The sequence below is a fragment of the Moschus berezovskii genome, chromosome 12 (genome assembly GCF_049115385.1).
Source record: "Moschus berezovskii isolate FMDL1 chromosome 12, NW_MosBer_1.0, whole genome shotgun sequence".
NCBI lineage: Eukaryota > Metazoa > Chordata > Mammalia > Artiodactyla > Moschidae > Moschus > Moschus berezovskii.
In genome coordinates, this window is record NC_142471.1 from 4,421,250 (window position 1) to 4,447,972 (window position 26,723).

The 26,723-nt window shown below is 46.8% G+C and overlaps 1 protein-coding gene across 2 annotated transcripts in view; it reads left to right on the forward strand.

The window, feature by feature from the left end:
* Nucleotides 1-11,871: 11,871 nt before the first annotated feature.
* The window catches only part of DISC1 (DISC1 scaffold protein), a 407,183-nt gene continuing 392,331 nt past the window's right edge, over nt 11,872-26,723 (forward strand). For both annotated transcript variants that reach the window (XM_088841835.1, XM_055425806.2), the window contains exon 1: nt 11,872-12,122. In XM_088841835.1, coding sequence (XP_088697961.1) covers nt 12,065-12,122 — 58 coding nt within the window. In that variant the 5' untranslated portion in view covers nt 11,872-12,064. The remainder of the gene's footprint in view (nt 12,123-26,723) is intronic.

Consider the following 26,723-nt stretch of genomic DNA (forward strand, 5'->3'; position numbering starts at 1 on the left):
ATTATCATGTCCCAACTTATCTCTGGGCTTCCCTCGTGCCTCAGTGGTAAGGAATATGCCTCCAATGCAGGAGATATGAGTTTGATTTCTGGGTTGGAAAGATCCCTTGGAGAAAGAAATGGCAACCCACTCCAGTACTTTTGCCTGGGAAATGCTATGGATAGAGGAGCCTGGTGGGCTACAATCCATGGGGTCACAAAAGAGTCGGACACGACTGAGCGACTAAACACCAACTTAGCTCCACTGACCGTTTTCCTCTGGGAGTGAAACTAAGGGAAGTGTAGGGTGGGGTGGGGGAAACGATGCATGAAAATGCCTCAGTCTGAAGACTTATTACCTGAATATAAATCTCACTATGTGAAAAGAGACTGATTGTTCTGAGGCATCAAAAAATGTCACTTTTGTTTAGTGAGAGATAGTGTGGCATAGCGGTTAGGAAAGTAGACTATTCTGCCAGGTTGCCAGGTTCAAACCCCTTCTCTGCCACTCACTATGCTTGTGATTTGGGGCAAGTTCTAAAGTTTCTATGGCTCAGTTATCTGAAAATGAGTGTGATAATTGGGTTGTTGCAAAGGTGAAATACATTTAACAAGTTTAAATTGTTTAGAACAGTGTCTCACTGATAGTAAGTGCCCAGTAAATATTAGCGATTATTAGCCAACTTTGGAGAAGGCAATGGCACCCCACTCCAGTACTCTTGCTTGGAAAATCCCATGAACGGAGAAGCCCGGTAGGCTGCAGTCCATGGAGTCACTAAGAGTCGGATATGACTGAGTGACTTCACTTTCACTTTTCACTTTCATGCATTGGAGAAGGAAATGGCAATCCACTCCAGTGTTCTTGCCTGGAGAATCCCAGGGACAGCAGAGCCTGGTGGCTGCCGTCTGTGGGGTCGCACAGAGTCACACAGAGTCGGACACGACTGAAGCGACTTAGCTGCAGCAGCAGCAATCAGCCAACTTCTAAAAGACTCCCATATTTTGAAGTTCACTGTTTTGGCAAAAGAGCTATACGATTTTTCCTCTCTGATGTCCTTGTTTTTTGCTATAAAATTTACTCTGGTGGCTCAGACGGTAGAGAATCTGCCTGCAATGCAGGAGACCCAGGTTCAATCCCTGTATCGGGAAGAATCCCTGGAGAAGGAAATGGCAACCCACTCCAGTATTCTTGCCTGGAGAATCCCATGGGCAGAGGAGCCTGGCGGGCTGCAGTCCACAGGGTCGCACAGAGTCGGACACGACTGAAGTGACTGACACGACACCTACAGTATTTAACGCTCATTGTCTGTGTCAGTGCAATCTGTAGATATGTGTAGCTTCAACAGAACAGAACCACTGCTGCCTATCCAGGATCCCGGGCTATTGCTTTAGATTGCATCGGCATAGTGATGTCCCTCCATCTCTGCTGTAATGAAGATTTTGGTAGTATTTATGAGGAAAAACTTTCCAAAAATTTAAATTAAAAAATCTTGCTAGGACAATGATCTCATCATCATTTGCTCTTAGCTGTTCTTTCCGTAGGACACTGTATACATATCTCAATACCCAGAGCTGAAATCCATGGCAAACATTGCTGGGAAATAGCTAGGATGGAAATGGTATATTAAGCAGAGGGAAGCTAAAGGTGCCACTTGTTTACTCATGAGCAGTAGGAGCCTTGGTGCTGAGCCCTCTCAGGACATTTAGAGTTCTGGGTTGCTGCCCAGCTCACAGTGGTCCCCTCCCTTCCCCCTGTGTTCAGAGTTGCTTTGCAGGTACTGTGCTTGTCCTGCACTCGTATGTGACCCCACTTTCATGTCTACACTGGGCAGCAAGAGAGGTTCCTGACCTACTTTGGACACAAGTCAGGATCTCATCCGTAGAGATTTAGAACTGGCTCCATGGGACTTCCCTGGTTGTCCAGGGGTTAAAAATCTGCTTTGCAATGCAGGGGATTCGGGTTCAATCCATGACCAGGGATTGAACTAAGATCCCACATGCCATGGAGCAACTAAGTCCCTGGACCACAACTAGAGATACCACATGCTGCGACTAAGACTCGCTGCAGCAACTCCCCCCGCCCCCCACCAATATATATATATTTTAAAAAGAACTGGCTCCACGAGGGTCAGGCTTTCCATGTGGCTGACTTATGAACATGGAGACTTGGGAGGAATAGAAGTAGATGTGCAGGAAAAAGAAGGGAGGAGGGAAACTGCCAGGGTCTTGCTGGCTTTCCAGAATCTGGCTCTCATCTCTCCAGAGGACCCGATTCATTATGCCTTTGGATTCTGCGAAACACCCGCTGTATCCTCACAGAATTTCTTTTGACTTAGTTAGGGTTCAGTTGAAGAAGTGGAACTTCCATCAGTGCTCTGAAATGAGGACTATATTATGGAAATTAGACCTCGCACTATTGTAAGAGTGGCTAGAGACAGGCTGCTAACCAGCTCTGGCGTGGGTGAGGGAGTTGGGGTGTGCAGGAAACTCGGAAATTGTGCAAGTCCAACTGTCAGAACAGGGCTGTGGAGGGGTTGATAGAGAAGTGTGTGTGTGTGTGTGTGCATGCACGTGCTCAGTCGTGTCCGTTTCTTTGTGACCCAGTGGATTGTAGCCCACCAGGCTCCTCTGTCCATGGGATTTCCCAGGCAAGAGTACTGGAGTGGGTTGCCATTTCCTCCTCCAGGGGATCTTCCCGACCCAGGGTGTCTTCTTGTCTCCTGTGTCTCCTGCGTTGGCAGGCAGATTCTTTACCACGGAGCTACTGAAGTCTATGGGAGGTCAATGCCTCTTTTATGCCTGTGAGCTCACAGAGGAACATTCGGGGATGTGTGAGCCTGGGGATGTTGTCAGTTGGGATTAGAAAGGACAACCCAGAACCAGCCAGCACCTCTGCGTCTGTCCACTGCCTCTCACCAGCAGTGGCCTTTCATGTGAGATGGCTGTTGCTTCGCGCCTCCTCCCAGACAGCACACTTTTTGCCAGAGTAAGCCGGGAAGGGCATTCTGCAGAGCAGAGTTCCTGGAATAATCAAGCTGATGACAGAATAGTCTTGTGTAAAAATCTTTGATTGGCTAGGGATATACAAAGTAGCTAAGATATAAGCTTAGGGAAAAAAAATTCTAAGTGATTATTGTGAACAAACATATTTGGGACCCACAGCTTTATGGCACCGCCGTCTGCTCAGCCTGGTCAACCAAGTTAAAAACTGGAGTCACCTTAGCTGCCTTCCTCTCAACTTCCCTCAGCATCCAGTCACCAAGTTTTATATAATTTGCTTCCTCAGTGTCTCCTGAACAAGGCCCCCTCCTCTCCCTGCTCATTATGAAAGCTCATGATCTCCTACCTGGACTGTTGCCTCTTCGTGACTGGTCTTTCTGCATCTTCCACAGGTCCATCCTACTACCATTACATAGTGGTCTTAACCCTGACTGCACTTTAGAATTATCTCGGGGACTTTAAAACACCCAGTGCTTACACCCCACCCAAGGCCATGCATCAGACCCTCTCCTGACAACCTGATGTGGTACACACCACCATTAATTCTGTTTTGCAGATGAGCAAATTGAAGATCCGCAAAGTTAAATAACTCCCCAGGGTTCACAGCTAAAAAGTACTGGGGTTATATATGCACAGTTTTCTGAGGGCAGAGCCTGTGCTCCTAACCACAGGTGGGATGCCTTCCAAACTGTGGTGCTGGGCAGATTAAAGGGACGGTAGGGCCAGCAGATGAGGTGGGAAACACAGGTGAGAGTGTATGGTTGAGGGGGAGTTGAGAACAGCTTTGAACTTCATTGGTTTGAATGGTTTCTTAGACAACCAAGTGGTGATATTCCGACAGCAGCTGAAAATGCAATGAGGGGCGTTGGGGATGGGGAGGAATGGATGGACACAAAGGACAGTGCTGAGCTAGAAGGGACAGGATTCAGTGAGCGCAAGGGAGGGGTGCAGGAGTCTGCAGCATGGTCCCCCGGGTTTCCATCCTGAGGGGAGGGGTCAAGGGGAGAGGGCTCTACCTTCAGAACAAAGCTGATGCTGGGAAAGCAGCAGTTCGGGGAATGGGCAGGAGAGGGCAGTGAGAGTCCTTTTGGAGATACTTCACTTGAGATACCAGCAGAGCCTCTAGGTTGGAAATATAAATTGAGTTTGGGAGAGAGGTTGCTGTCAAAGATACCAACTGAAGTTATATCAGGGTAGTTGAAGCCTTGAAAGTAGATGAGATAGTCAGATGCAGCGTGAGGGATGCTCAAGAAGGAAGGAGGGCTGAGGATGCAATTCTGGGAAGACGAATGGGGAGAAAGGAGAAGCCAAAGGAGGAGATCCAAAGGGAGGAGCAGGCAGGGGAGGAGGACAGGGATGGATGGATGGACAGATACAGATGGAAAGATAGATAATAGAAGAGAGATTTATTTTAAGGAACTAGTGCCTGCATTTGTTAGGGCTGGCAATTCTGAAATCTGTTGGGCAGTTCACAGCCTGGAAACAGGATTTGAGGCTTTAGTCTTGAGGGAGAGTTTTTCTCCTTCTGAAAGCTTCACTTTTTATCCTTAAGGACTTCAACTGATTGGATGAGGCATACCCACGTTATCAAGGGTCATCACCTTTACTTACAGGCTTCCCTTATAGCTCATTCGGTAAAGAATCTGCCTGCAGTGCAGGAGACCCAGGTTCGATCCCTGGGTTGGGAAGATCCCCTGGAGATGGAAATGGCAAGTCACTCCAGTATTCTTGCCTGGAAAATCTCATGGACAGAGAAGCCTAGTGGGCTGTAGTCCATGGGGTCGCAAAGAGTCAGGCACGACTGAGTGACTAACACTTGCTTACTTACGCTTACTCCTTTACTTAAAGTCAACTGACTGTAGATACAACCACATTCACAAAAGTGCATCTACAGAAACACCTGGACTAGAGTTTGACTAAACAGCTGGGCACCCTAGCCTGGCCCAGGTGACGTATACGACCTACATCACATCGACTCCTGTTGACTTGGCATCCATACACATCTCCTTAAGCCATTCTTTTTCTAAAAAAATTATTTTTTAGTTGTGGTGGGTCTTCATTGTGGTGTGCAGGCTTCTCATTGTGGTGGACTCTGTCATTGTGGAGAATAGGCTCTGGGTGAATGGGCTTCAGTAATTGCAGCTCATGGGCTCATAGTTGTGGTACATGGGCTTAGTCACTCCAAGTCATGTGGGATCATCCTGGACCAAGATCAAACAAGTGCACCCTTGCAGTGCAAGCAGATTCTTAACCACTGGACCACCAGGGAAGTCATCCTTAAGCCATTCTTAGTCTCCAAGTAAAGACAATAATGAGTACTTCCACTTAACATGATACAACTGCCCCAAGTGTAACTGTAAACGCACTAACCTTCTCTCCAGAAGAAGATGTATAGTCCTTGGGTGATGTTCACTCTTTCCCTTCATGCCTAGGACCTAAATACTGTGTTGTAAATCTAACTGTTATTAATACATCCTATGTTATACAAGTGGATAAGGAAGAGAAGAAAACAAAGATAAATTATAAAATAATACATCAAATATCTTTGTTTTTTCCCTCTCTTATCCATGTATATACAGAGTCATAGCAAGATAAGGAAGAGATGTTCATAACAAAGTTCTTAGTTGTATTAGCTGGTTGCAGCTGCTCTTCAGCTGATCATTCTCTTCACCTTTGGGAAGCACCTCAGCTGGTCCTGGTTCTTTACCTGCTGGGGTGACCCAAACCTTCACTCCTAAATGGTCTGGGCCATTAGCAGTCCTCCCTGAACTAGGTTGTTATAGTTTTCCATGGATTTTAGTCAGAGGGCACGGAAACACTAAGAGGTTCCCTGAGGGGTCTCCTACATTCCAGACGTATATGCTTCCTTACCTCCACTGCAAAAAGGCAGTCCAATGTCCCCTTGGTAGTCAGAATCAACCATGCCAGCCAACACCCTAACTCCCTTCTTTGACTGTTGATTCAGAGACACAAGCCACCCAAAGTTGCCAGGTGGCAATCTTAACCTCCAGTTAAATGCAATCATTGTTGTGTTTCTTCACGAAAACATTCCTCCCTTTGGAACTAACACCACTAGGTCCGCTGAGCATAAGGTTGTGCTAACAGAAGGCAAACCTTTGGCTAGGGGTTCACTAGGGCTAATGGTGAGAGATGCCACTCCCATTTCCATCCCTTGATTCTTGGACCCATGAATCTGGTCATGGGAGAAACAGCATCATATATTGGGTACTGATTCAGAGCCTCCACAGAGTTTCCTGGAGAACTTTGCCCAACTCTGCAAGACACTGCTGTCTAGCTGATGCTGTAACTGAGTCTTCAAAAGGCTATTCCATTTCTCTATACAGCTAACTGCTTCAGGATGATAGGGAACACGGTAAGACTAGTGAATTCTGTGAGTGTGAGTCCATCGCCACATTCCGATTGTTGTGAAGTGAGTTCCTTGATCAGAAGCAACGGTACTGGATAAGGCATGCTATGAGTCTACGGATGGCGGTTTTGGCAGAAGTACTGTGTGCAGGAAAAGGAGATCTGTACTCAGTGTAATTATTAACTTCAGTAAGAACAGAGTGCTGTCCCTGCCATGATGGAAGTGGCTTAGCATATCAACCTGTCACCAAATAGCAAACTGGTTGGTCACATTCAAAAAACTAAGATCATGGCATCTGGGCCCATCACTTCATGGCAAATAGATGGGAAAACAATGGAAACAGTGACAGACTTTATTTTCTTCGGCTCCAGAATCACTGCAGATGGTGACTGCAGCCATTAAATTAAAAGATGTTTGCTCCTTGGAAGAAAAGCTATGACCAACATAGTCTGCATATTATAAAGCAGAGACATCACTTTGCCGACAAGGGTCCATCTAGTCAAAGCTATAGTTTTTCCAGTAATCATGTATGGATGTGAGAGTTGGACCACATCCACAGCTGAGCACTGAAGAATTGATGCTTTTGAACTGTGGTGTTGGAGAAGACTCTTGAGAATCCCTTGGACTGCAAGGAGATCCAACCAGTCAATCCTAAAGGAAATTAGTCATGAATATTCATTGGAAGGACTGATTCTGAAGCTGAAACTCCAATACTTTGGCCACCTGATGCAAAGAACTAACTCCTTAGAAAAGACCCTGATGCTGGGAAAGATTGAAGGCAGGAGGAGAAGGGGACGACCGAGGATGAGATGGTTGGATAGCATCACCGACTCAATGGCCATGAGTTTGAGCAAACTCCAGAAGATGGTGATGGACAGGGAAGCCTGGTGTGCTGTAGTCCATGAGGTCACAAAGAGTCAGACATGACTGAGAGACTGAACTGAACTGATCAATTTGGGGAATGCTGCCATATTGTTGGTCTTGCTGCTGGTAGATTGGACCTTCGTTGGTGGCCATGGTCAGGCTGGCCTTGGTGAGTGGAAGTCTGTAATGCTGAGCCTCTGGATAACTTCCAGCCCTGCCACCATGACTGATTTGGTCATCAGCCTATTGGGCAATGTCAAGTGTAGCTGGAGAAGGAGGCTGACTGGTACCCAAAGAACAGTGTCCTAGCCACTTGAGGATTACAAGCGTCCTCTACTGAGATCAGACCATTCACCTGGGACATAGTATCTTGGAGTTTTATGGCTGCTCAGAGAAGTCTATCCACCTACCTCTTCCTCAGATCACCTTGTCACCAAATTTTCCAGTCATGTTCCTTTCAAATCGCTGACCATCCAGCCAAACCATTGGTCACAGTCCATAAGCTGGCGTCTGCTTGTACTTCTGGCCATTTCTCTTTTGAAGCAGACTGAACAACAAGGTTGAGTGCTCAAAGGTCAGCAAGCTGGGCAGACTTGCCTTCACCACTGTCCTTCAGGGATGTTCTGGAAGGGGCTGCAGTACAGCTGCTGTCAACTTTCGGGTGATGCCTGAACATTAGGCAGGCCTAAGTCTTCTCTTCCTCAGTCAGCTGATCACAGGGAGGCGGCCCTGAGGCCGCAGGTGCAGGCCGGGACGGGGAGGGTGGTGGGGGCCTTGGGCACATGGGCCACTTCCTCATGTAACTTACGCGTGTCCTCTAGGTCTGCTTGAGCTGAGGCTCACATGTATCAGTTCCATCTGGTGACGGAGTGCTGCTGGACACACCTGGACTCATGCCTGTGGTTCTGGCAGCACCTGGCTCATGGCAAGCAGCTCAGCTTGCATGGTGATGTGGTGGCCCATGGTTAAACGATCAGTCACTACTAGGCCCAGTAGTAAGTAAAAAGCTGTTTCCCAGAATCTACAGAGGATGGCAGGACTTTGCTCTGTAATCTTAAGAGTCAGTGAGGTGACTCCTTGCAGGGCTCTGACCCAGCCTCCATCAGCATCTACCACTGACTGTTGGATCTGCTGGATCACGTGGCTCAGCCGGCAGAGGGCAGCTCACAGTGCGACCTGGATGAGGTGCAGAGACTTCTCTTGTTCTTGGTCCCACTCAAAATCAGCAACTTTTTGGGTCACTTGGTAAATGGACTTGAGTAGCATTCCCAAATGAGGAATATGTTGTGTCCCAAACCCAAAGAGGACCATCAGGTGTTGTGTCTCTTTTTTGGTTATGACAGTGTTAGTTGCTCAGGCATGTCTGACTCTTTGCGACCCCATGGGCTGTAGCGTGCCAGGCTCCTCTGTCCAAGGAATTCTCTAGGCAAGAATACTGGAGTGGGTAGTCATTCCCTTCTCCAGCGGAATCTTCCTGACCCTGGGGCTAAACCAGGTCTCCTGCATTGCAGGCAGATTCTTTACTGTCTGAGCCACCAGGGTCATATAAAGGGCTAAATACAACAACTGATCCTTCACCTTATTTATTTATTTAAGAATATTTGTTTCTTTGAAACCATCGAGCCCTAGTTGTGGCGTGTGGGATTTCTGTTGCAGTGCAGGGGCTTCTCTCTAGTGGTGCTGCTCGGACTCAGCAGTTGTGGCACGTAGGCTTAGTTGCCCTGTGGTGTGTGGGATCTTAGCTCCCCAGCCAGGAATCAAACCCATATCCTCTGCATTGGAAGGCTGATTCTTAACAACTGGACCATCAGGAAAGTCCTTATCCTTCACCTTAGAATGGATATACTACCAGACCTCTTGAAAACCCACTGAGAAGGAAATCTCTAGAATTTTTGTCAGATTCGCTTTCCACCTCATGACATACAAATGTTTCACCAATAAGCCTAGAGGAGCTACTCTTTCCTACACACTAGGTCCAATCAGGATAACATCATCAGTGCTATGGACCAGTGTGAGGTTTTTTAGAACAGAAAAGCAATAGGGTCCCTCCTTGACCAAATTAGGAGGTAGGGCTGGAGAACTGACCTATCCTTGAGGGAGGGCAGTCTTCATTGTACTGCTGTTTTTGGCAGCTGAAAGAAGGCTGCCCTGTGGTTGGTCTTTACTAACAGGTATGCAGAAGAAACATTTTGCCAGACCAATACTGCATAGCAGATACTAGGGGATGTGTGAATTTGCTTACACAGTGAAGCTACATCTGGTACAGCAGCTGCAATTGAAATCTCCATCTGGTTTAGTTTATGATGATCCACTGTCATTCTTCAGGCTCCATATGTCTTCGTCACAGGCCACAGGGGCATGTTGAATGGGGAGGTGGTAGAAATCACCACCCCTACATCTTTCAAGTCCTTGATGGTGGCATTACTCTCTGCAGTCTCTCTAAGAAGGCAGTATCGCCTTTGGGTAACTGGGGAATGCTGCCACACTGTTGGTTCTGCTGTTGGCGGACTGGACCCTCAGCAGTGGCCGTGGTCAGACTGGCTTTGCTGAGTGTAAGTCTGTATTGCTGAGCCTCTAGATAACTTCCAGGACTGCCACTACAACCACTTTGCTCATCCAAGGCAGAGGCAGCTGAAGAGGCTTCCACTTGGCTCTTTCTAACAAAATAACCCTCACTTCACAGGTCATGGAGCCAATGTAGGGATTCTGCCAGTTGCTGAGTATTATTCTAATTATTCTAACAATGCACTCCAAAACTGGAGAAATAACCCCAGTATGGGTGAAGAGACCACTATGAGATGGACCTGAGCTTAAACTCCATTCATCACCTGACCTCTCCAAATCCTTGCTTGGACTAGTACCACAGTAATGCTCTGGATGTCCTGGACTCAGTGTCATTTCAGAGCCAGTGTCCAGTAATTCCTGAAAAGTCTGATTATTTCCTTTTCCCCAATGCACAGTCACCCTAGTAAAAGGCTACATGTCCCTTTGGGGAAGGCTGGAAGAAAGAGTAATAGTATATATATTTGACAATGTTGCAGAATCTTGGAGGAGACAAACATCCCCTTTGTTCAAGGAGTTTTGGCAAATTGACTCAAGTCTGGAAATTGATGGAGTCTGTCGGTTTTTGGTAATTTAAGTTAGGCTTTTGTTTGCTTGACCAAGAACTTTCCTGCTCATACAGATCACATAAAAATTCAGTAGAAGTCTCATCCTGGATTGCATGCCTAACTGGTCAATGCCATAGGTCTGTGGGGGTGAGACTATTCTGGCTGCTGCTTTGCCTTTGCTGTCCATTACAGAAACCATGCCCACCCTGCCTTGGGTGATTCATTGCCACCATTTGGCTCCAGCCACTCTGGGATCCAACTGTTCTCACTGTATTTAAGGACCCACACTACAGTGGTGCAGTTTCCACTGCAATTTCTGATCTACAGAGAAGAGTTGACCAGGCATGCTGGGTCACAAAGTTATTTCTCAGAGTTATGGTGAATGCTGTGTCCTCTGGAGCCCCTGGGAGTCAGTAAGTGGGTCTGATGTGATAAATCTACTCTAGTATTTCAGTCTCCCTAAGCCTTTAGATAATTCCGTTACAGTGTACCAAGGCACTTCTGGCGTCTCCACATCATTTAGTGCTGGTCACCTCTTGCCTCCCATCTCTGTCGACTAGCTAAGCAAACGGAGCTTTTTCTAATCTCTCAAACTGCAGTGAACCCAGGTGTGTGCTTGGTGGTGTCCGTCATCACATTCAGCCTCGTCCAGCGGTTCCCCACATTCTTATCCACGCTCACATTCAGTCTGCCCCACAACGCTCTGACTTCTCAGCATACATAGGCGTTTTCACTCACGCGGTTCCGATCTTTTGAACGACCTTGACTCTCCTCCAGTTCCAGGACGATCCTTCCCCTTCCTCTAGGGAGCCTTTCTGACCCTTCTTCACAACACTCCCTCTAACCGCCCCTCCCCCCACTTCTGTAGTATTTCGCCACAAACCTTTGGCTCTTGGCATATGCTGCGGTACGTCGTTATTTAGTTTTACACGCGCATGTTTATCTTCCCCGGTGGGAGGACGGGGAAGCTCCTTAAGGGCGAGAACCATTTCTGGCAGGTGCGTCCTCAGGGATGCTCCAGGAGCCTCCTTGAATGACCACAAGAGGAGGCGAGTGGGTTGGCTAGGAGCTCAGCACGGATCGCAGTTGTGTCCTGGGCTGGCTGCCCAACGTGGGGAGGCGGATCTGGGGCCAGCACAGTGCTGCCAGAAGATTCAAACAGTTGGATCCTCATTTCATGTAGAACTACTCGCCCCGCTCTCTTTCTCAGGGTGAGCTGCAGTCTCCCCTCATCGTCCCCCCGACCCCCGCTTCTTGCGAAACGAGTCCCTCTCACTCCCTCCAGCTCTTCCATCAACCCAGTGGTCACTTCCCTAATCAGTGTCTGGGAGGCACCCTCGGAGGGCCTCCTAGTCTCTCCCTCCCCGAACACCCGTCCTCTCCACCGCACTTCCCCTCTCATTTTCGTGCAACACCGAGGGAGAGTGAAAAATAAGCTTTCCGAGGTCTGTGACCCAGGCTGTGGGCTTGAGCGCCCCGCCCGCTCCGCTCCAGCCGTCCGCTTGAGTGTGTGTGTGTGTGTGTGTGTGTGCGCGCGCGCGCGTGCCTGGGCCGAGGCTGGAGAGGAAACAGCCGGTCCAGCCCGGGAGGAGGAAGGAGCCTCCCCTTCCTCGCCAGCCCCCTCCCCACTTCCCGTCCGGCTCAGCCGTTAGCTTCCCCGGACGCGGGCCTCGGGTGCACGGAGCCCTCTGGCCGCAGCCGAGCTGGAGAAGGCGGAGGCGGAGCGGGAGGAGCCGGCGGGGCGCATGCTGGGCGGGGGTCCCCAGGGCGCCCCGGCCGGCGGCGGCGGGGGCCACCGCGCAGGTAGGGGTGCTGTCACGGCCGCCCGGCGGGTCGGGGCGAGGGTTCCGCGGCGAGCGTGAGCTCTGTCCTCTGGAAATCGTTTAGGTCCGGGCTGCGCCTCGGTTGATATCTAGGGTTTCTGCACTCTTGCGGGGTGAGGGAAACTGAGGCAGGGCGCGTGGCGTGCCGTGCTGAAGTCTTTGTCGGGGCCTGGGGCTGCCCGCCAGCGCCGAGCCGGCCGCGTCCTCCCGGAAGACTGTGCTGAGATCCCGGAGCCGCAGTTCCCGCCCCCGTGGGTCCCGGTGGCCGAGGAAGGCGGCTTGAGCGCGCTCGGGTCTGGCTGCGTCCGGGGACTGAGCCAGCAGAGGCTCGGGGCTCCGCGCCCTCCCCTAAGCACTCGCGGGGCAGAGACCGCGCGTCCTGACACCCGCAGAGTCTCGGGTTTCTCCCCTCGAGGAACTGGAGGGAGGAGGTTGCGGTGGTATGGGGGACGCGGTGCCGGCGCCGTCCCAGCGGGCTGCTCTTCGAGCAGTTTCACCTCCCACTTCCTCCGCGCCTGTGATGCCCGCGGCTGGCTCAGAGCCGGAGCCGGGGAGCCCCGGTCAAGCTGTCAACGCTGTCAGCGCTCTGGGTTGACCCTGAGGCCGTGAAGTGCACAGTTGCTTTGCAGGAATGACAGGATGTCTTCTGCCATTTCGCTTTTAAAATACACTTGCAAAGGAATTTGAGACTTTGGGACAAGAATGAGATTTGCAGTCAGGGAGTTACGTGTCCCTGCTGGACCTGAAAAAGGCCGGGTAACTTTGACAGCTCCTTTAACAGCGCTGAGTCTCGATTTCATCACATATACAAAAGAGCACTGGTAACCTCCCCCGTCCCCAGCCCCGTCCGGATATCTGCTGTGTGTGAAAGCACTTTGCAAAATGTATGGTCAGTTGGGCAGGCAAATGCGATTTGGATAATACCAGAGTCTTAAGAGCTGGCGTTTGAGACAGTTAGCTTGCATCTCGATCCTGCACTTAGTTGTGCCTTAGTTGCCCCGTTTATGAAATGGGGACAGTGACAGTGCTACTTCATAGAGTCGCTGTGGCTTTAACTGTGGCCATGGATGTGAACACCCAGCCTGGTGCTGAGATACACGGTAAGCTCTAAATAAGAGCCTCACATGCTCTTTTCACTAAGCAAAACCCAATTAATTTGGAGTGGTGTAAAAAAAAACTAGTTTGATTTGATTATAGTATGAATGTGTGTGTGTGTGTGTTCAGTCGTGTCCGACTCTTTGCAACCCCATGGACTCTAGCCCACCAGGCTCCTCTGTCCATGGGATTTTCCAGGCAAAAATACTGGAGTTGGTTGCCATTTCTTTCTCCAGGGGATCTTCCCAAACCAGGGATAGAACCCTCGTCTCCTGCATCTGCAGACAGATTCTTTACCATTGTGCCATCTGGAAAAACCACATCTCTTGTCAAGTATGAATCAGTTCAATTCAGTTCAGTTGCTCAGTTGTGTCCAACTCTTTGCAACCCCATGGACTGCAGCACGCCAGGCTTCCTTGTCCATCACCAACTCCCAGAGCTTGCTGACACTTATGTCCATCGAGTTGGTGATCCATCCAGCCATCTCATCCTCTGTTGTCCCCTTCTCCTCCCACCTTCAATCTTTCCCAGCATCAGGGTCTTTTCCAGTGAGTCAGTTCTTCACATCAGGTGGCCAAAGGATTGGAATTTCAGCTTCAGCATCAGTCCTTCCAACGAATATTCAGGACTGATTTCCTTTAGGATTGACTGGTTGGATCTCCTTGTAGTTCAAGGGACTCTCATGAGTCTTCTCCAACACCACAGTTCAAAAGCATCAGTTCTTCAGCGCTCAGCTTTCTTTATGGTCCAACTCTCTCCTCCATACATGACTACTGGGAAAACCATAGCTTTGACTAGACGGACCTTTGTTGGCAAAGTAATCTCTGCTTTTTAGTATGCTGTCTAGATTGGTCATAGCTTTTCCTCTAAGGAGCAAGCATCTTTTAATTTCATGACTGCAGTCACCATCTGCAGTGATTTTGGAGCCCAAGAAAATAAAGTCTGACACTGCTTCCATTGTTTCCCCATCTATTTGCCACGAAGAGATGGTACCAGATGCTGTGATCTTAGTTTTCTGAATGTTGAGTTTTAAGCCAACTTTTTCACTTTCCTTTTTCACTTTCACGAAGAGGCTCTTTAGTTCTTCTTTGCTCTCTTCCATAAGGGTGGTGTCATCTGCATATCTAAGGTTATTGATATTTCTACCAGCAATCTTGATTCCAGCTTATGCTTCATCCAGCCCAGCGTTTCTCATGATGTAGTCTGCATAGAAGTTAAATAAGCAGGGTGACAATATACAGCCTTGACGTACTCCTTTTCCTATTTGGAACCAGTCTGTTGTTTCATGTCCAGTTCTAACTGTTGCTTCTTGACCTGCATACAGATTTCTCAGGAGGCAGTTCAGGTGGTCTGGTATTCCCATCTCTTGAAAAATTTTTCACAGTTTATTGTGATCCAGACAGTCAAAGGCTTTGGTGTAGTTAGTAAAGCAGAAGTAGATGTTTTTCTGGAACTCTCTTGCTTTTCAATAATCTAACAGATGTTGGCAATTTGATCTCTGGTTCCTCTGCCTTTTCTAAATCCAGCTTGAACATCTGGAAGTTCACGGTTCATGTACTGTTGAACTCTGGCTTGGAGAATTTTGAGCATTACTTTGCTGGCATGTGAGATGAGCACAATTGTGTGGTAGTTTGAGCATTCTTTGTCATTGCCTTTCTTTGGGATTGGAATGAAAACTGACCTTTTCCAGTCCTGTGGCCACTGCTGAGTTTTCCAAATCTGCTGGCATATTGAGTGCAGCACTTTCACAGCACTGTCTTTTAGGATTTGAAATAGCTCCACTGAAATTCCATCACCTCCACTAGCTTTGTTCATAGTGATGCTTCCTAAGGCCCACTTGACTTCGCATTCCAGGATGTCTGGCTCTTGGTGAGTGATCACACCATTGTGATTATCTGGGTCATGAAGATCTTTTTTGTACAGTTCTTCTGTGTACTCTTGCCACCTCTTCTTAATATCTTCTGCTTCTGTTAGGTCCATACCATTTTTGTCCTTTATTGTGCCCATCTTTGCATGGAATGTTCCCTTGATATCGTTAGTTTTCTTGAAGAGATCTCTAGTCTTTCCCATTCTATTATTTTCCTCTGTTTCTTTGAGGAAGGCTTCACTGAGGAAGGCTTTCTTATCTCTCCTTGCTATTCTTTGGAATTCTGCATTCAAATGGGTGTATCTTTCCTTTTCTCCTTTGTCTTTAGCTTCTCTTCTTTGCTCAGCTATTTGTAAGGGCTCCTCAGACAACCATTTTGCATTTCTTTTTCTTGGGGATGGTCTTGATCACTGCTTCCTTTACAATGTCACGAACCTCCATCCATAATTCTTCAGGCACTCTATCAGATCTAATCCCTTGAATCTATTTGTCACTTCCACTGTATAATCGTAAGGGATTTGATTTAGGTCATACCTGAATGGTCTAGTGGTTTTCCTTACTTTCTTCAATTTAAGTCTGAATTTGGCAGTAAGGAGTTCATGCTCTGAGCCACAGTCAGCTCCCTGTCTTGTTTTTGCTGACTGTGAATAGCAGAGTATTTAAAAAGAAATTTAATCTTATTAAGTTCACAGGTGCACATGAAATCTTTTGAGGGAATCTTCACACCCAGGGATTTAACCTGGGTCTCCCACATTGCAGGCAGATTCTTTACCATCTGAGCCACTGGGAAGCCCATTTGAGAATCTGGCACTGAGCCAGAAGAGGCCTGGAGCTTCTTTCTAAACTGTGTGTCCTCGATCCTCAGTTTCCTCATCTGTTTACAAAAGATAAAATGGGGAGAGTAACTTTTGGGTTGGATCTGCCTGAGGATCCAGTAAAGCAAATGGTGCGAGTAACTTGGAGCGTATGACTGACTGTGCAAAAAGAAGATATCAGTGCTGCCAGGAGGGAATGAGAAAGTCTGCAGTGCTTTTAGAGCTTGCAGTTTGCCAGGCGGTCTATCAGAAATCGCTGTGATGAAATCCGCCCCAGACCATTGTAAGGCAGCTACTTATGATCTTCATTTTCCCTGTAGAAATCTGAGATGCAGATTCACCCCTCTTCTTTCCAAGTCACATAGCCATTAAAGGTAGAACCAGGGTTAGAACCGTGGGTTGGTGCCTCTCACAACTGTATTCTCAACCACTGCCTGAACTAAAGTTATGGAGACAAGCTGAAGTTCAGAGCAGACCTATGTTGCTGCTGCTACTGCTAAGTCACTTCAGTCGTGTCCGACTCTATGTGACCCCATAGACGGAAGCCCACCAGGCTCCCCCGTCCCTGGGATTCTCCAGGCAAGAACACTGGAGTGGGTTGCCATTTCCTTCTCCAATGTGTGAAAGTGAAAAGTGAAAGTGAAGTTGCTCAGTTTGACCCTTAGCGACCCCACGGACTGCAGCCTACCAGGCTTCTCCATCCATGGGGTTTTCTAGGCAAGAGTACTGGAGTGGCTTGCCATTGCCTTCTCCGAGACCTATGTTAGATCACTGGTAACTATATACCCTGCATATTTAAGACTCTAAAACATGGGTGAATTGTTAACTCTGGAAGAAGAGACTTTGAAATAATCTTGTTTTCATCCCTATGTAAAAAAATGCCATTTAAAGCTACCCTCTTTCCAAAATAAACAACGAAAATTTGCAGAGAAAGAATTAAAATCTCATATAAAAACATATCATAAGAAATCATCAGAAATCTCCCTTTAAAAAATAATTACTCTGAGAAAAAGAAAAAAAAAAAAGAGAACTCATCAGAAATCTCAAAACTAAATGGAATTCACATGAATGCTTTATTTTAGCACACATATTTGCCAGGACCCTTAAGATGGCACAAGAAGGGTAAGCTGGGATTGAGGCTTTTGGGGTTATGATTACCTGGCAAGGCTAGGACCCAGGACATTTCTGCAGGGACCTCACTGCTCACGTGAGATGCCCCCCGAAACAGACTTTCAGGCAAAGTCAGTATACCTGAGGGAGAGAGAATGCCAGGTTTCTGTGCTGCAGAACAAATTCCCTGTTCAATTGTTTCTCTTATTCGTTTTTCTTTTTCCAGAAGTACCTTGTGCTCTTAGGAAGCTACAAATGAGAAAAAGAACATTGAAAACCACCATAATTCCACCAATGCAGACCAATAGTTTGGTGTCTCTGTTCTTGTAATCCATTTCTGTGCCATGTTCATTGATTTATATGTTTCCAAAACACTGCATGCAAACTATTAGTGTTTAGTTAGATGACAAAAATAATACTTGTTCATTGTGCAAACATTAAGGTATTAGTTTAGAAAAAAAAGAAGTCCAAATTTATTATGTTCATTAAAACATTTCCTTTTATTAAAAAAAAATTCTTGAAATTTTGACTGAAGAAGGATTGGAGATTATAACATTAATGTCTGAATTTTATCGTGATTTTGGTCAAAGTTTGATGAAAGATCTTCAGAATGAAGATAGTCATGATCTTTTTGCACGCCAAATTGCTTTAGTAGTGTCTGACTCTTTGTGACCCTATGGACTACAGTCCATGTGACCCTATGGATTCCTCTGTCCATGGGGATTCTCAAGGCAGGAATACTAGAGTGGGCTGCCATGTCCTCCTCCAGGGGATCTTCCTGACCCAGGGATTGAACCCGCATCTCTTATGTCTCCTGCATTGGCAGGTGGGTTGTTTACCACTGGAGCCATCTGGGAAGCCCCTGAAGGAGCAGAGTCATTTACAAACCTGCTCATCACTTGAGGTCATGTTTTGGCTGTGGCATGTGTGGTCGCAGTTCTCGACCAGGGATCAAACCTGCATGCCTTGTGTCTTACCACTAGTGCCACCTGGGAAGCCTGGTGATGTTTAAATACTAAGATCTGAAGCTTGGTACAGGACAGTTTCTGATCATAGAATTTTTAGATTAGCATCATTAGACCAGAATTAGAATGATTTTTTTGGGCAATATGATAGTAATTCAGCTTATATGCCAGGTTCTCATGCAGAGCCAGCAGAGAACATTGCTTCCAGAGATGCCCTGGACAGTCATCCTGGAGCTGGGGAGGGTCCCCTCTGGGCACTGCTGGGGCTGCCCTTGGCCAAGCACTTTCCAGACAGCACCATCTAGTCATGTAAGCTTTTTTAGCCTTTGGGAGTCTTCTGTTGCTGTTCTCAACTTGAATGCCTGTGGTAAAAATTCCTTAGCAAATATCTTTCATGCAACAGTCATGCACTTTTAAAAATACCTTCCACAGATACCTTGACCATTCTGATCCATTTTCTCTTTTGAAATCAGTTTACCAGCTGTTGCTTTGAGCACAGACTTCACCATCAGCTTCCCATTTTTCATACCAAGTGGAAGTGGGAAAGGAGAACTGTGGCTGACCAGTGAGTGATGTAATGTTTCTATCTGGCTTTGGAAGGCAGTGGGGGCCCATGCGGTGTGCTCAGCTGCTGACATGGCCGTCGATTTTCTGTCTGCTTCCTTTTACTCGGTGCTCCTTCCTTTTGGCCACTTGCCTCCCGTCATGGCTCAGAAATGGATGATAGAGTCGTGGAGCTTCCTGAGATCACTCGGGTCAATTGGTGTTTATAACAGAATTGCAGAACTTACTGCTGGATGAAGCTTCAAATGATCAAGTGGTCAAACCTCTTGAGTTCTGGCCGGTGAGGCATGGACAAGTGTATTTATAATGTGCAGGGCTGAGAAATCTATATTTGGTCTCTATATTGGTAAACACGAGTGTAGAAGGCCAGGTCTCATAGCCCTAGGAACGATTCTCATCCCCAATCAACTTCAGGTTAGCTTCCCAGCCATGTTGCCTTGTGCTCATCCTGAAAACAGGTGGATATAATTCTACCTGTTCAACCCCTGCATTTGCCTGCCACGGTAGGACCACTTTTTTTTTTTTTAATTCATTTATTTGGCTGTGCCAGGTCTTAGTTATGGCCCATGGGATCTTTAGTTGCAGTATATGGGATCTCAGTTCTCTAACCAGGGATTGAACATGAATCTCTTGCATTGGCAATGCAGAGTCTTAGCCACTGGACCACGAGTGAAGTCCCCTTGGTAGGACTTTTACCCTTTATTTGCAGATGGGTTTGAACTCTCAGAGAAATGCAGTTAAGATAGAAATTCCTGGAGGTTTGGCCCCACAGCCTTTGGGGATAAGTCACATCAGAGTCCTGACAGTGTTAAGTGATGGTGGAGATCTCGGGATCTGGCTGGCTTAGGTGACAGGTGTGGAACAGGGATGAGAGCAGCAGAGTGAGTATTAGGACCTGAGTCCTCTCCCCTTACTTAGAACTGTTTCCGTTAAGTATGCTTCATTCCACAGTGCTGCATAATCCCCCTCTGCTTAAGTAATATTAAGTGAGTCAAACCAAATCCTTATTTTTATATTTTTGAGCCATCATGGCTCTTAAAAGCTTAAATTTGTGAGTGATTCCTTTTTCCAATATTGTCATTGATCTGTTCACTAATCATTCATCATCCATTCAGGATTTAGAGTGCCTTCTTGGCCCAGAATTACAAATAGAGCCACAAATGAGTAGGGTGTCAATTTTGAACTTCAGTTCAGTTCACTCGCTCAGTCATGTCCAACTCTTTGCAACCCCATGAACCGCAGCACGCCAGGCCTCCCTGTCCATCACCAACCCCCAGAGCCTACCCAAACCCATGTCCACTGAGTCGGTGATGCCATCCAACCATCTTATCCTCTGTCATCCCCCTCTCCTCCTGCCCCCAATCCCTCCCAGCATCAGGGTCTTTTCAAATGAGTCAGCTCTTTGCATCAGGTGGCCAAAGTATTGGAGTTTCAGCTTCAACATCAGTCCTTCCAATGAACACCCAGGACTGATCTCCTTGAACTTAACCTAGAGAAAAACTTGCTAAAATGTTGTCCATCAATGGAAGAGGCCATCTTGAAAAGTGGTTAGCTTTTTTGCCCCAGAAGCATTTAAATTAGTGTTGGTTGATTCTGGGGTGACCGTATGGGGGAGTCTGCATCTGGGGCAGGTGGGGGCTGCAGTGGACGATGTGTGGGTACCCTTCCAGCTCTCGGATTCAGCGACTTTTGTCCTGGAGGACTGGGCTTGTCTGGGACTTGGGGGACTGTGCGAATTTCCTAGTCCCTGCTCTGTGAGGTTTCACATTTTGCCTCCTCCCCATGGTTCCATTTCAAGAGGCTCAGACAGCTCCCTGCAGTCAGCTGCCTGAATGCAGTTGGTACTTGACCTCCTCAGGGTTACCTGTATCTAGGATTGATATTAATCATTAACATGATCGTGTTCACTCAGGCAAATACAGTGGCCAGGAGTAGAAATGTGCATTTGACAGGTGGCCCTGCATGGAGACTAAATGCTTTCACAGGTTGAAGGGGGAAATATCTAAATTTAAAGAGTGAATTGTGTCTTGAATGTAGAGTCTGACTTTAAATTTGGTTTTGCGACGTGCACACCAACCTAACTTTTCTTTTTCATACCTGTGGTTTCTTAATTTGAAGTAGATTGATAAGATGATTTGGCATAATTATTAGGCTTTATTTTTGACACAGGAGAAGGTGTTTTGCATTTATAAATGAAAGCACGTCTCATCTCAGTAAAATACTGATAGCCAAAGGAGGACTGTTTCACAGTGGTCAAAAATAAATGAATGGGGGTTGTGGTTCTAATGCGCTGGAAACGTAGACTTGTGAGTGCTGTTTTGTGATTACAAATCTTCAAATGAGAAAATTTTGCACGTCTCAGTACAATTCTTTTTTTAAAAATTGATGTATATTTGACACCAACAAGATTAGACTAGGTGTACAACATGGTGATTTGCTATTTGTGTACATTGTAAAATGATCATCATGGTAAGTCTAGTTACATTCACCACCTTACATGGTTACAAAGTCTTTTTCTTGTGATGAGAACTTTTAACGTCTACTCTCTTATTGACTCTGTACAATTATTAATATTCCCTGGTGTTTTTCATTATAATGGGCCAGGCATAGTGAAATGTGAGACAGCTGACCTTGGTCATAGACATTCTGCATTCAATTCAAATAGTAGATTTTGGGCCTCAAATTACCTTGACTCTGATCAGTTCTTTTGTTTTCCTTTCTCTGGTTATAGAATTCTTTTCTAAAGACACTAACTTATCCATTTATTCATTCCATTGTATTTATTCATCTGTTCAGGAACATTTATTTGGCACCTTCTGTCTGCGTGGCACTGTGGTGTATATAGTGTTATGCCCTGAGTCCAGTCCCCCCCATACTGGTATAATAAGACACTCGCAGCAATGCAAAAGCAAGAATGGGGTTTATTTCTAGCTCGAGCTAGGGCTCATGCCTCCTCCAGCGCAGTGGAGTGGGACAAGAGCCCAGAGCCCAGGTCACAGCGGTTTTTATAGTCTTAGATTACATAAGCACCTATTTTTGTTCAAAAGATCAAACTGGCAGAAGCTCATTGGCCAGTTCATGCGCGTGCAGAAGCTCATTGGCCAGTTTATGCGCGCGCGGGGTTTTTCTGGGGGATTTCCCTTTTTCCTCTGATTGGCCTGATTTCTGTCGCCGGCGGGACTTTTCTAGGGAGGAGTTTCTTAATTTTGGCACCGGTGGGATCTTCTTAGGGAGGAGTTTCTGTGAACTTAGCCTCCACCCTGTCTCCAGGAAATCGAAACTTAGGCCTAAGCAAGGTCTCAGGCCTATCCTGGCTACTCAGATGTTAGGGCTCCTAACAATAGCAGTGTGTTTAAAGATGTACCAGACTGTCCACAAGGACCATCCAGTCTAAAGGGAAGATCTAATGAAGCCTGGTATTCTTTCCAGATGATTTAAGGCAACCCTCAGAGCTTCACAGTCATTGTTAGGATGCTTCTTCCAAAGGCATCTGTGTCTTCCAAAGGCCTTCCTGTGTCTTTGCAGTCCTGACACTTGTTTGTGTCACTATTTCTCTGCTCAGTACCTCCTGACAGTCAGGCCTGGATGCTACTGCCAGGATAATCTTCCCAGAGGAGAGATCTGATTAGGTCACTCTTCCTTGTGCAAATACTCATTACTGTCCTGCAGGCAAATTCTTAGCATTCCTTTCCAGGCCTTCCATAAGTTCAGTTCAGTTCAGTTCAGTCGCTCAGTCGTGTCCGACCCCCCGCGACCCCATGAATCACAGCACGCCAGGCCTCCCTGTCCATCACCAATTCCCGGAGTTCACTCAAACTCATGTCCACAGAGTCGGTGATGCCATCCAGCCATCTCATTCTCCATCGTCCCCTTCTCCTCCCGCCCCCAACCTTTCCCAGCATCACAGTCTTTTCCAGTGAGTCAACTCGTCGCATGAGGTGGCCAAAGTATTGCAGTTTCAGCTTTAGCATCAGTCCCTCCAATGAACATCCAGGATTGATCTCCTTTAGAATGGATTGGTTGGATCTCCTTGCAGTATAAGGGACTCTCAAGAGTCTTCTCCAACACCACAGTTCAAAAGCATCGATTCTTCGGCGATCAGCCTTCTTCACAGTCCAACTCTCACATCCATACATGACCACGGGAAAAACCATTGCCTTGACTAGACGGACCTTGGTTGGCAAAGTAATGTCTCTGCTTTTTAATATACTATCAAGGTTGGTCATAACTTTCCTTCCAAGGAGCAAGCGTCTTTTAATTTCATGGCTGCAATCAGCATCCGCAGTGATTTTGGAGCCCAAAAAATAAAGTCTGACACTGTTTCCACTGTTTTTCCATCTATTTCCCATGAAGTGATGGGACCAGATGCCATGATCTTTGTTTTCTGAATGTTGAGCTTCAAGCCAACCTTTTCACTCTCCTCTTTCACTTTCATCAAGAGGCTTTTGAGTTCCTCTTCACTTTCTGCCATAAGGGTAGTGTCATCTGCATATCTGAGGTTATTGATATTTCTCCCGGCAATCTTGATTCCAGCTTGTGCTTCTTCCAGCCCAGCGTTCCTCATGATGTACTCTGCATAGAAGTTAAATAAGCAAGGTGACAATATACAACCTTGACGTACACCTTTTCCTATTTGGAACCAGTCTGTTGTTCCATGGCCAGTTCTAACAGTTGCTTCCTGACTTGCATACAGGTTTCTCAAGAGGCAGGTCAGGTGGTCTGGGATTCCCATCTCTTTCAGAATGTTCCACAGTTTATTGTGATCGACACAGTCAAAGGCTTTGGCATAGTCGATGAAGCAGAAATAGATGTTTTTCTGGAACTCTCTTGCTTTCTCCATGATCCAGCGATGTTGGCAATTTGATCTCTGGTGCCTCTGCCTTTTCTAAAACCTGCTTGAACATCTGGGAGTTCACGGTTTACATATTGCTGAAGCCTGGCTTGGAGAATTTTGAGCATGACTTTACTAGCGTGTGAGATGAGTGCAATTGTCCGGTAGTTTGAGCATTCTTTGGTATTGCCTTTCTTTGGGATTGGAATGAAGACTGACCTCTTCCAGTCCTGTGGCCACTGCTGAGTTTTCCAAATCTGCTGGCATATTGAGTGCAGCACTTTCACAGCATCATCTTTCAAGACTTGAAATAGCTCAACTGGAATTCCATCACCTCCACTAGCTTTGTTAGTAGTGATGCTTTCTAAGGCCCACTTTACTTCACATTCCAAGATGTCTGGCTCTAGGTCAGTGATCACATTATCGTGACTATCTTGGTTGTGAAGATCTTTTTTGTACAGTTCTTCTGTGTATTCCTGCCACCTCTTCTTAATATCTTCTGCTTCTGTTAGGTCCATACCATTTCTGTCCTTTATCGAGCCCATCTTTGCATGAAATGTTCCCTTGGAATCTCTAATTTTCTTGAAGAGGTCTCTTGTTTTTCCTATTCTGTTGTTTTCCTCTATTTCTTTGCATTGATCACTGAGGAAGTCTTTCTTATCTCTCCTTGCTATTCTTTGGAACTCTGCATTCAGATGCTTATATCTTTCCTTTTCTCCTTTGCTTTTTGCCTCTCTTCTTTTCACAGCTATTTGTAAGGCCTCCTCAGACAGCCATTTCGCTCTTTTGCATTTCTTTTCCATGGGGATGGTCTTGGTCCCTGTCTCCTGTACAATGTCACGAACCTCCGTCCAGAGTTCATCAGGCACTCTATCAATCAGATCTAGTCCCTTAAATCTATTTCTCACTTCCACTGTATAATCATAAGGGATTTGATTGAGGTCATATCTGAATGGTCTAGTGGTTTTCCCTACTTTCTTCAATTTAAGTCTGAACTTTGCAATAAGGAGTTCATGATCTGAGCCACAGTCAGCTCCTGGTCTTGTTTTCGCTAACTGTATAGAGCTTCTCCATCTTTGGTTGCAAAGAATATAATCAATCTGATTTCGGTGTTGACCATCTGGTGATGTCCATGTGTAGAGTCTTCTCTTGTGTTGTTGGAAGAGGGTGTTTGCTATGACCAGTGCATTCTCTTGACAAAACTCTATTAGCCTTTGCCCTGCTTCATTCCGTGCTCCAAGGCCAAATTTGCCAGTTACTCCAGGTGTTTCTTGACTTCCTACTTTTGCATTCCAGTCCCCTATAATGAAAAGGACATCTTTCTTGGGTGTTAGTTCTAGAAGGTCTTGTAGGTCTTCATAGAACCGATTAACTTCGGCTTCTTCAGCATTACTGGTTGGGGCATAGGCCTGGATTACTGTAATATTGAATGGTTTGCCTTGGAAACGAAGAGAAATCATCCTGTCATTTTTAAGATTGCATCCAAGTACTGCATTTCGGACTCTTTTGTTGACCATGATGGCTACTCCATTTCTTCTGAGGGATTCCTGCCCACAGTAGTAGATAAAATGGTCATCCGAGTTAAATTCACCCATTCCAGTCCATTTTAATTCACTGATTCCTAGAATGTCGACGTTCACTCTTGCCATCTCCTGTTTGACCACTTCCAATTTGCCTTGATTCATGGACCTAACATTCCAGGTTCCTATGCAATATTGCTCTTTACAGCACCGGACCTTGCTTCTATCACTGGTCACATCCACAACTGGGTATTGGTTTTGCTTTTGCTCCATCCCTTTATCCTTCTATAGTTATTTCTCCACTGAGCTCCAGTAGCATACTGGGCACCTACTGACCTGGGGAATTCCTCATTCAGTATCCTATCATTTTGCCCTTTGTTACTGTTCATGGGGTTCTCAAGGCAAGTATACTGAAGTGGTTTGCCATTCCCTTCTCCAGTGGACCACATTCGGCTGTGGTCCATGTGATCAGATCGGCTAGTTTCCTGTGATTATGATTTCAGTTTGTCTGCCCTCTGATGCCCCCTCCCAATACCTACCGTCTTATTTGGGTTTCTCTTACCTTGGTCGTGGAAAATCTCTTCACAGCCGCTCCAGCAAAGTGCAGCCGCTGTACCTTACCTTGGGTGAGGGGTATCTCCTCAAGGCCGCCCCTCCTGACCTTGCATGCGGAGTAGCTCCTCTCGGCCCTCCTGCGCCCACGCAGCCACCGCCTGTTGGACGTGGGGTAGCTCCTCTCGGCCGCCGGCCCTGGCCTCAGGCGTGGGGTAGCTCCTCACGGCCGCACCTCTTTGCGTCGTTCGTTGTGCCTCCTTTCGAAGATAATGGGCTGCTTTTCTGGGTGCCTGACGTCCTCTGCCAGCATTCAGAAGTTGTTTTGTGGACTTTACTCCGCGTTCAAATGTTCTTTTGATGAATTTGTGGGGGAGAGAGTGGTCTCGCCGTCCTATTCCTCTGCCATCTTGTTAAGCAGTCCACCAAATCCCCAAAACGGATGCTCTGGCTCGCTTGCTTCTGCCCACCAAGAACATGATGGCATCTGCCCTCTTTGTCCTGTCTCCACACCTCATTTTACTGTATCTCAAAGTGGGGTTTGGCAGCTCACTGCTCAAAAGCCAATAAAGAGGCTAGATTGGTGGAAAGGAAAGTTTGCTTTATTTTGGATGCCAGCAACTGGTAGGGAAGATGGGGAGGGCAGAGAGTGAGTGAAGTCGCTCAGTTGTGTCCGACTCTTTGCGACCCCATGGACTGTAGCCTACCAGGCTCCTCGGTCAATGGGATTTTCCAGGCAAGAATACTGGAATGGGTTGCCATTTCCTTCTCCAGGAGATCTTCCGAACCCAGGGATCGAACTCTGGTCTCTTTCATTGTAGGCAGACGCTTTACCATCTGAGGTACCAGGGAAGCCCAAGGGGAGGGCAGACTCCTGTCCAAATCAATTCCCTCCTCCCCACTGACAATCAGGGGACAAAACTTTTACAGACAGAGGTGGGGGCTACGTGCAGAAACAGCACAGTCAGCTCTTGAAATTGGTCATCGGTGGTCTGACCAGCATCATCTTGATTGTTTATAGTTAATCTTCAGTTTTAGGGTCAGTTTGTTCCCGTTTCCTTGAGACCAGTTCTCGACTTATGTCCTGATTACAGCCTGGTCATCACGTGCTTAGCTTCTTCCACCTGATGGGGGTTTCAGTATCTATAAGACCACTCATAGTCTATGGTTCAGAATATTAGCTATCTCCCCTGAGAAGGAATTATAGGTCTTTATGCTTAGTGACTAACCTATTATTATTTACTATTTTTGGACTGTTTTCC